Source organism: Athene cunicularia (assembly GCF_003259725.1).
Source record: "Athene cunicularia isolate RWA chromosome 10 unlocalized genomic scaffold, athCun1 chr10_part1, whole genome shotgun sequence".
Taxonomy (NCBI): Eukaryota; Metazoa; Chordata; class Aves; order Strigiformes; family Strigidae; genus Athene; species Athene cunicularia.
In genome coordinates this window covers 10409470-10420512 of record NW_020799112.1, presented here as the reverse complement: position 1 = coordinate 10420512, position 11043 = coordinate 10409470, and the positions used below count along the sequence as shown (strand labels likewise).

The 11043-nt window shown below is 48.4% G+C and overlaps 1 protein-coding gene across 1 annotated transcript in view; it reads right to left on the bottom strand.

Moving 5' to 3' along the window:
* The window catches only part of IGDCC4 (immunoglobulin superfamily DCC subclass member 4), a 69625-nt gene extending 61616 nt beyond the window's left edge, over positions 1-8009 (bottom strand). The window contains exons 1-3 of the mRNA XM_026856045.1: positions 7955-8009; positions 5874-5951; positions 5054-5383 (exon numbers count right to left, since the gene is read on the bottom strand). Coding sequence (XP_026711846.1) covers positions 5054-5383; positions 5874-5951; positions 7955-8009 — 463 coding nt within the window. The remainder of the gene's footprint in view (positions 1-5053; positions 5384-5873; positions 5952-7954) is intronic.
* Between the last annotated feature and the right edge of the window lie 3034 nt (positions 8010-11043).

The window sequence follows — 11043 nt, the reverse complement described above, 5'->3', positions numbered from 1 at the left end:
CCCCCCCCCCCCCGACATGTTAAACCCAGCTGGAGCCAAACCGTGTGTGCCAAGACTTTTAGCCTCGAGCCCAGGGGTGACTGCAGTATGGGGAAACACAGCACCCTCCCCCTCTCCCAGCAGCCTGATCCGTGCAGGAGGCCGTGAGCTTGGAAAGACTGCCAGCCAGCAACACTACACCCCAGGCAGAAAATGCAGTCTATGCAAGGAATTCGGCCTTCTGAAACAGGCTTGCAGCTCTCTCCCACAGCGCTTTGCCCCCAGACTCTCCGTGTGCTCATCCCCTTTGTATCTTTTACAATTACTAGTAGGTATTTCTAAGATGGGGGCAACTTTGGGCCCCACTGAGATCATGTACACTGCCCAGACGACCTGTCTCTGAACGGCTCACCTCTGAACAGGCCTGGGGGGTGGAAGGGAAACACGCACAGAAAGCCATGGGAGCGATTTGCCACGGCCCCACAGTGCGGTGGAGGCAGAGCCAGAACTGGCTGCATGGCCATATGGCAGCACAGGACCTGTGCTGCTCAGCAAATCCATACAGGGCTTGCTCCTGCCTCTTCACAGACACCAGTTCTCCACGTACTCGCAACATAATCTGGAAGTCCTATCTGCGGATGGTCCAGATCATTTCATTCCACATAATAAATAGCATAAAATCCATAAAATAAATCCTTAAAATAAAAGTAAATCACAGTCTGCCTTTCCTCAAATCCCAGACACTGTGCTGAGAAGAGACCTTCTCTGTGTGGAGAGCGGATCACGAGAGCCCATGTGCGTTGATTCCTGCTGTGGCCTGTCCCTCCAGGTGCAATAACACATCAAACCTCTCCTGCACTTGCTGCCAGCAGCCACCCAACCCAATACAGGCCCATTCCCTCCAGGCACAGCAAACGTCTTCATCTGACAGTCACAATTACTGTAATTTTCTAGAACCGCCCTCGCACAAAATGTTTAAGCTAAATTAACAGCTTTAACAAATCTTCACAAATGTAGTTATTAACTGGTAGAAAGCTATACCTTCCCACAACTAAAATAACACCACTGGTATTTCCACGTGGGAGCATGCAGGGCTCAGAGAAACCCACAAACCTAATTCATCAGCCTGAGCAGCTGTTCACTTAACAGGCATGCTCACACCAAAAGCAGTCACAGACTCGCTCCTCCTTGTCTGCCATGGCCACCACTGCCACGAAGTGTGGATGGCTGACCATGGATGAATCCCCAGCCTGGGGAAGGAAACATGCTGCGGGTCAGAAGCACAGGCTGATGGCAGGGATAACGTATCCCACCTGCTGAACAGGTTTTCGTCTACTGGCCTGTACTGATCAGCAGTGCCCAGGGCAATCAGCACAAAGAGTAACTCCAGCCTTGGATATACTACTGTATTCAGCAGCAGGGGGAAAAAAAAAAAAAAAAGGCCTTTACAATTCTCATTTGCACCAGCTGAATGCTAATGTAGCAAATGCTTCTGCCCAACCCACAAAACAAATTGAAGCAAGAGATGCATTTCATTAATCAATTCCCTCGCTGCTCTCCATTCAGAAATGAATATGTTATGTCAGGTGCACATGTGTGCCACAGAAGCAGCGCTTTCCCTGTGCAGATGGTAATAAAAGGAGATGTGAGTACACTCAAGGAGAGAGTTCACCTGAAACTCCATTTCTAGGAAAAACCCAGAATGGGATGGAGAGACACGTCACCTATGTATACTGCTCTGGAAAAATCCAGGGGGAGGGAAGGGCGATTTAAATCACTCATCTATACATTTTGTCAAGGCACAAACCATTGCTATCAGGCAAGAGACATGGTGCAAATTTCAACAAAAGTTACCCCTAAAAGGGAATATATCCTAATTGAGGGTGGTTGGGATTGCGGCAAGAGCAGCTGAATAAATCCTCCTGGATTAATGATGCCTTTTCTACTCCAGGTCTCACAACTCCCCTGATGATATCTGTGTGTAGGATCCCTGACTCCATCTTCACAGCCCTCAGGGGTCCCTTAACCCTAACAAAATACTGGAACCAGCTATTTATCTGGCACTACAAATCACTGAAAGGAGGGAGCATGAGGCATGGGTGACCATCAATCTATGGGTACTGCTGCTAAACATTTTCTGAGCAGAAAAGGGGACATGTTGCAAAGTCAAAGGTATTCCCCTGATCTGGCAAAAGTTTCACCTGCCATCAGGAGTGCTGGTTTCTACAGCAAGCACAGTGCTCACAGCCTGAAGCACATGCACGAGTCAAACCTGGACTGCCCTGCCTGGGGTACCAGAGATAAATACATCCCCAGTGTACAGTGGGAGTTAGGACATCCACTCTGCATCCTCACCTACCACAGCTCTGAGCAAGTGCGAAAGCACCTCAGCCCTGATGGTGTGCTGTGCAGCTGCATCCATCAACACCTACAGAAGTCACTGTACTAGAGAGGTGTTACTGTATTTGCATTATTTTCTAACCTCATCTGTTTGGTACGTCAAGGAATCATTTACTGGCATTCACACATTTAATATAGTTCCAGAAGCCATTCCTGAATACAAAGGAATTTTATTCTTGAATACTGCCCAACAATTCAGTGGTTCAGATGTTGGAGTCTCTCAAAGATCAAAACAAAAAAGAACCTGAAGAGCCCTTTCTTTCATCTCTTCCATTATAAAGAGCTACTCACCTCACAAGACAGTCCCTCACACCCAGTGGCGGCCCACACTATGTGTCACGTAGACAACCATCCACCCCAGCCTCCACACTGCTCTTCACTGACTGGAGTTTCCCCTGGAGTTCAGAGATTTACACCATGTTGACATGGGGTAAATTCTCCTGTTGGGAACATCTCAGCAAACCCAGTGGCACCTACTGCATTCATCACCTACTGAGAGAGCTACAGCTGCTTGGCTCTGCCTTGGTCTCAACATGCCTTGGTCAGCACCAAACTCCCCAAGTCTCCTCCATGTTCCTCCCCAAACTGTGCTGTCTGTTCACCAGGGAACCCAGAAGAGACCAACGGTGACCCAGAGGCAGCTGAGCAGATGTGCAGAGCCAAATCCAGTGTGTGAGACCTAGTGCTGCCATTCTCTCTACTCAGGGCTCTGACCTCCTCCCTGCAGTTCTCCAGTTGAACTTGGTCTCAGTTCCTTGCAGGAGAGCTTTTCCAAGTCCTTACCAGACCAGGCCACCCTGTAACAGCAGAACAGGCTGGAAAGTATCTGATCAGCTTCTCATCTGAATTGCTCACAGCTCCTCAGGCCCAGCACCAAGAACTGGGACTACATGAGGGGAACCCTCAGATTAGCAAAAAGGTGTCAGAAGAGGTTACCCTGCCCTGCTTGCCCATTTCAGTTCAAACTCCCCCTTCTGCAGTTTTGACACTGCCAACACCACTCAAATGCACCATTAGAAACAAGAACAAGAGAAGCATCAGAGAGAAGAGGCAGCCATGAGGCCAGAAGCTCTGGGTCCTGTCTAGCCATTGCACAATGATAATGGTAGAAGGCTGCCAGGGAGCACAAATCTAATGCCATGGTCTAGCTTGGTCTCTGTGGGAGTGGAGGATCTCATTATAGGTATTTCAGACCATGCTGATGCACAAAGATTTCCTTATCCAGAAGCCCTGAGCACACTGCTCTCTCCTGCTGCATAATGCAGCTGAAAAGCAGGGTGATGGACACATACTGGGACATGCTTACTGGCACTGAAGCATTGTAAAACCATTTTGGCTTACCTGCTTTCCTCCCACACCTGGTATCATCAGCACTGTGCTTTAAGAGAGCATGCTTGGGAACTGAAATTCAGCACATCTGTCCCCACTGGGATCCTGGTACCTTCCCTGGCTCCACCAGGCACACAGCGAGCCTCAACACTCCTGCTCACTGCAGTCACCAGCCTGGGCTCTCATCAGATAAGTTGTTTTACTGAAGATTAAACTCCTGCTCTTCTGCCACTCACTGCGCTAAAGGCAGAGCTAAGCTTTCACAAACAAAAGCCATCAGAAGGGAAGACATCCAACATCCCGTCCATCAGGACCATCAGAGAACAGAAGATGAAAGACCCCAAGGCCTCCCTTGGTGCATCAGTTCCCAGCTATGTTCAGAGTCTTTATCATTTTCATAATGCCATACTGAGACACACTAAAGCCATCAAAGTCACCAGACGTTCCAAATGCGGAGAGCAGTAGGTGCCACTAGAAGCCTGCTAAGTTCTAAGCCAGCTACTGAGAGCAGAGACAAAGGGGAACTTAGACCACCTGAGTAGACCCTGGCTTGTTTCCAGTGCTTTTTGCCCCTCAAGTGACCACCCACATCCACCTGACTGTCTCTCAGTGATTAACTCTCTTTATCAGTGTACCCACACTCTTCACTCAGGGCAGATCCTGATCTGGACAGAGTTGCAGGGCACCCACTGCCACTTCTGGGATGTGGACAGAAGAAAGAGCTCAGCACAGTCGAGCTGGGAGCACACAACACATCAATCAAGTGGCCCCATCGCAAACACAGCCAGTCCTTCCAGCTGTCCCCACAAAAGTAATGCAGGTGCATTCCTGCACACACTATCCAGAGGTGACTCTTGCAGAAGAAAGGCAATGGGAGTTTCCTCCCAACCCCTTCCCCATCATCCAGCCCCTTAGCTTCAGCCAGCACTCACAGATTTAGGGCAGTGCTCCTTATCTATGTCACTGTGGCAACAAGCCCTTCATAGGCTTGGTAAGGAGAGCCAGAGCTGTCACAGCCAGACTCCACAATCACCTCCTCAGGCAGAGGGCGCTGCACTTGGGGCTGCGAAGTGTTGAGCTCTCTGCAAAAACAAGCACTGTCTTCTGGAGAGGGAGGAGGATCCTGTTTTTAATTCATGGCTGATGGCACTTACCTGGGAGAGTTAAACATGATGTTAACAATGGGATAACAGAAAGACACCACTGCTTGTTTGGGGACTATCCCAAATCCCACCTACACATCATTCCACTTCATAGACACTTTATCTCAAACTCTCTGGGAGGCAGATGGCCTGTATAAACACCAGGAGGGGGAAAAATTAAAAAAAAACAAAACAACACTTACTTGAAAATCTGACTGCAGCCGTTTGACTGGTGATAGCCCCTAGGGAACTGTGAGACACGCAGGAGTAATTACCCTCAGCATCAGCCCTCTCAGGATATTTACTGTCCTTTGCCACGGCCTGGGATGAGATGAAGAGCGATCCATTTGGAAGCACATGGAGATGTTCCTGCTCCACTAATGGAAACCCATTCTTCTTCCACGTGATATTGATCACCTGCTCAACAGGGGACAGGTTACAGTCCAAAATCACGACTTGGTTTGGCTCCAGTATCACCTTTGCAGGACCAGCACTACAGCTCAGCTCCAGAGAATCCCCTTCCAACAGCCTCCCTGCAAAGAAAAGACAGTGTTGCAGTGGGAGTTGCTTTCCTTGGTTAATCACATCCTAGTTTTACACAACAAAGGAAGCACGGTTCTCCATGAGTGTGGCTGGGGTAATGTGAAATTCAGCCCTGTTAGGTGACCCATGACACCTGTGCTCAGCACTCTCCATCACACATCTCTAGGGCTGTACAACCTGCACAATTTCTGCCACTCCGCACTGTGCCCAACAGCCACCCATTCTGTCTGCACTGGCTTCTTCCATGTTGGATTCAATTAGAGAAGAACTGGAAAAAGGTGAAGTGATGACAAAAGCAAGAGCAGCAAGGGCCTCAACTGCCATGGCAGCCCATGACAAGCAAGGGCTCCCCCTCACCTGCACACCAGAGCCTCCTCCAAGGCTGATCAACCCCCATAAGACAACTAAGTGGAAGCAAAAGTATTCAAGCCCACCTTGGTACCTCAATGCCAATAGTCACAGCTTGGTTGGAGCACTTACCCCTCAGGGGGAACTGGCAGCAAGAGCACAAGCCCAGCTGGAAATCCATAAAGACAGTGTCTCCCACCAGTTCATGTACTGGGAAACACAGAAAAGACAACAAAAGAACGGCTAAAAATGTGACCTCTTGTCTCTGAGCCTTTTATCCCATATAGGTAAATCCAGAATGAGAATAGATGGATGCATCTGCCACAAAAGAAAAGGATATTCCAGCTGCAAGCAGACAGTACACAGAACGTGCCCTTAGGCAACCTGCCTCCTACAGCCAGAGGCCACAGCACTGACCAGCAGCAAGCTAAGCTGAACAGGTCTTGGTCTGGCCGATTTCCAAACCCACGGACTCGTAGGAGAGCTCCACCTCCGAAACAAGGCTCAGCATTTCCTGAAGAATATTGCCATTAATAAAATGCATTTGCTGTTAGAGTTCTCCAGAGACACTAAGTCAATGTTAGCTGGCAGCGCTGCTTCCACACACCAGCAGTTTCAATCTCTGCTGTGCTCAAACCATCACCATCCACTCTTTTTATGGCTCCACTCCAAATTATTCTGTCACTGCTCCAATCAGAAATGTTTCCTGCCTCTGTAACAAGTTTATCAACACTGGATATGAACCACATGGCTCCCTGCCCGTCTCCTATCGCAGAAGGCTACAGATTAATTTTATAGGAATTCAAACACCCTATTAAACCTGCTACTACCTACTGCTGATAAAAGGGCTGCATTTTAAAAGAGTGTGTGTTAAGCATGCAATTAGGGGCAATGACACGCAAAATTACACATGGAGAGATGGAATTATTTCAAGGCGTGTGCCGGAAACTGCAGGTGCCCCTGAGAGGAAGGGCCTAACCCTGACCACACGTGGGGCTGATTCGGTGCCCACCCAAGCCTGCGGGGATGGGAACTTGTCAGGTCTGTCATCATTGCCGGTTTGCAGAACAATCACCGAGAACTTGATATTGGCCAACTATGTCCCTTCAGTGACAGGAGGCTACATGAGAATCCCACCTGCCTGATGCCTGTTGATCAATATTATTATGGGACAGAATAGACCCTGCCCCAAACACTGTCATATTCATTAGAATGTCCAAGGGACAATCTCCCAGCCTCCAAAGCCAAGCCCAAGCAGGATGCAGAGATGCCCATTTCACACTATGTTACACAGCCTGCACCACAGCCAGGCAGCTACCACCAACATGGAGCAGCCTGCAAGTCTCTGGATTTAGGGTTTTCCCACACGGATGCTTCTACTGTGCTGCTAACTCAGTCTGCAGGAAGAAGGCACAGCGAGAAGCAGTAGACATCATCGAGCTCCCAACATGCACACAGTGAAACGTAATTTCTGGATTTGTCAGCCAGCACAGCCCTGGCAGGTTCCTTTCTGTCCAGTCCCCTCAGGTCAGGGAGCAAGCTGAGAAATGCCACTAGGCAGAGACTGTCACCAAATGTCTTCAAGGGCAATTCTGCCTGTTCGTGTCTCCTAGGAAAGATTAGTCGTTTGAGGATCACAGCAAGCTACAAAACTCACTCACTGGCTCCACAAGAGGCTGGAAGCAGGGGAACATGAAGCTGAAAGGCTGCCACAAATGCTCTGGAAAGACACTGCCACTGGACACCTTCCATCCAAGATAGCCAGTACAAAAAAACTGTATGAAATGGGGAGAAATTAAGCACAGAGCAAGTTACCACCAAGTAAATGTGCAGAAGGTGACATGGCCAAACACAGGTGACGGTTAACAGTCTGAGGCTGGGGAAAGCTCAGCTGAGCTGTCACTGCTGTGAGAACCCCATCCACGGAGGAGCAGCCACCCAGACGCTGCTCTGAAGGGAACTCCCCGTGGCAGCTGCTCCTGGCAGCGTGTCACACGGGGCTTAGTCAGCCTGTGTGTATATACCACCTCCAAGGAGGTAGGGCTGCTAAGGCAAGGGCTGAGGCATGTGATGCAGAGCTTATTTCAAAAGACGGTGAAACTTTGTTGGCTAAATTCTTAATCCTTTGCTTTTCCTTAAATTTGCTGTCTCAAGAAGCACAGGTAGACTGAGAGGACAAGGAATTAACTCATGTCACAAGTCAGTCCCCTTACCCAATGGCTCTAGCTTTCTCTTTACATCTTTCCTCTTGATTCCTCCTTTACACATCACCGCAGACACACATCTCAGACAGCTGGTGTTAAGCACGAGCATTATGAGCACTAATGCTGCCTGTGCCTACTCTTACACCCCTTCAACACCAATCCTACCACCAATCCTACCATAACGTAGCAGGGATGGGTGGGCACGGCCATGGGGAATCAGCTGGCTCTGCAAGCTGGACATCCCACATGCCCTCTGCCACCACACACACAGGCTGTCCTCCTGCCTCCATATCCTCCATGAGCTCCTGCTCCATTCCAGGCAGGCCTGTTCAACCCCTGGGGAAACAGCCCGTTTATCTGTCTTATTTTCTATTTTCTTCATACAGCACTTAAAATGGCATTTTGCTGAAAATACTCCTCCTCTTCAAAAGGTGAAGCGTGAGGGGACAGCGTCTGGCTCAGCCAGCCAGGAATAGAGCAGAGATCTGCAGAGCAGCTTCCCACACCAGCACAGGTCAGTAAGAAGCAATTATCAGCTTCTTAAACTTCAATCTCTTAAAAATCAACTCAACCTGCTTGCAGCAGAGTAAGAACAGACAGCTCCATACTCTATCACAGCAGAAAAAGTATTTGTTTTTTCAAAATACGTCATGATGTTTCTTTATCCCTAAATATCACCTAGCTCTTTTCCCCAAAGTCACAAGCTACCTGGATCCAAGCTTCTGGTCGGTATGTTAGAGAGAAAAGGGCCAGTTGCAAAACTCTGTGGGTGCAGAGCTCACCCACACCAAACCCAACAGCCTGGTTCAGGTCTCTCTCTGCTATACCAAGAGAGGAGAAACAATCATTGGAGGGAAATACATTTGAAGCCTGGACTTCACAGAAGCCCAGGAGCATGGTCGCCAAGGAATGCACTAACACCAGGAGCAAAGGATCCTCCACCAGCAGAGCGGTCTGCTCTATCACTGATATTTAGTGCACTTGCTCAGCTGGTGATGACACCATTTTGCTGGCTGTTGACAGGAGGAGGCTGCCTTCCTTCATGCTTTCATACCAATAAATGCACGATTGCACAATACCTTTAAAGAGCAATAGTCATTCCTTCCCTGCCAAACTGTTCCAACCACATAATCCACTCAGTAACAGCAGAAACCATTTAAAAGCAACCAACCTCCAGGGTATCAGTATGTTTCTACTTGCAAGGTTCTACTGCACCACCAAGCAATGCAGGCTCCATGTGACGACGGGAGCTCATGACCATACTCAAACCACTGCCCTTTATACCAGAAGCACCAAAAATATTTCTAGAGCAAGAAGCCACATAAAACCCCAGATGTACTCACAAATCTCAGGGCTCAAACTGAGCACCTGGCAGGAGACCATGACAAGGTCAAACACATGCGATAACCCATCACTGTCTGTCACTTAACACAGCCTGGGAAGGCTTCCAGCTGGGCAAATGAAGCCCCCAACTGACATCAGGCCACTCTGACCTGTCCCAAATCATCCAGTTTCCTTCCTGCCCTTTTGGCCCCAAAATACTGCAGGTTTTTGGAGACAGACCATTTGCACATACGGAGGTTGGAGCAGCAGGGCCTAGGACCTGGACTTGCAAAAAGCTCCACTACAACTCTTGTCCTAAGATGTTCAAAAAACTGTATAAACACTCGCTGCTTAAGGAAAAAATATCTTCCAAGCTCTGAAAAACATAAGAGGAGGTCTGGTTCAAAACACTGCACTAAATTAGCAAACCTGACAATGAGATAAAAGCCCCTTCAAGGGAAGGGATCAGAAGAGAGTAAAATTACTCCAAGGGAGATCAAAGACAAATGAAATCAGGAATGTTAAGTGCTTACAGAAGCTGCTATTTCCAACCTCCATTCTTCACTGTATAGTGACAAATGGATACGACCCTGTTTAAACACACAGCCACACGTTCGTGCAGCCTCCTGCTCACCTTCACCCTCTTACCTGCCGGAGGTAATGCTGTAATGAATGTAGTGAAGACTACCCAGAACAGCCACCTGCCTCAAACAGCAAATACAGCCACTCAACTGACAGTGACATAACACAGAGGTGGGCTTCCGAGCCAGAAGCTAGAAGGCCTTTTCACACATCAGTTCAAGGCAGGTGTTTCAGTTACAAACCTGTGCTTTGGAGCCTGAGAGCTTTTTGCCTTTGGCTCCTCCTGCATGCAGTTTCAAGCTTCAAAGCCCGGCAGAACTTTAAATTTTCAGTTCATGGATCTCTAAATTGAGGCCAGCAAACCCTGTGCAGCACTGCCTTATGGTGGGCAACATCACATACACATTCAAAGCAGGCTTTTACATCACAGCACATAAACCCACCTGTCTACCACCTACCCAGAGACAGACCAATACAATTGAGAACGTCTCAAAATACTTCTCTGGGGGAAAAGGGGCCAAAAGCAGAGTGGTGAGTTGCAAGGGGAGAGGAACAGTGCTGTCTGTGCCCAACCAGTCCCAGGTAACCAGCCAGGTTCATATTAAACTCCATTAAAACTAGCAAACTGCTAAACTATTCCAAGACAGACAGTAACAGCTTTGAGATTATAAATCTATGTGCAAATACACACACGTAGATATATACCACATACACATGCATTCACATACACAGAGTTCTGGGGGAATGCATATATATTCAAACGTAGAACATGCCCCAGAATGGAGGGTCTTTGATGCAGCAAGTAAAAAGCATTTTGTTCCCATGAAAACTGTATTTTCTGACCCAGGCTCTGCAGGGGATTTTTACTCTCTCCCGTGTTGCTAACCCCTAGGCAACATTACACACAAAAACAGCCCAGGAGAAAAATGTTCTTTTTCTCCCATTTATTTCCTCACTTCCATCAGCCAGCCATCCACCTCCGGTGTCCAGGCCCAGTGAAGTAAATTAAAAAGTCTCCTGTTGAGTGGTATAAAAAACAGGGCGTTTTCGATGAACAAAGGTTGTAAAATCTTCAAGGCACAAAGCTGTCCTCTCCCCTCCATGGGAGCACAGCCCTGCCAGGAGCAGGCTTGATTCCAGATCCAAAGCAGGCATCTGAAAATCCACGTTAAACCAGCCAACGTCTCCCTTCC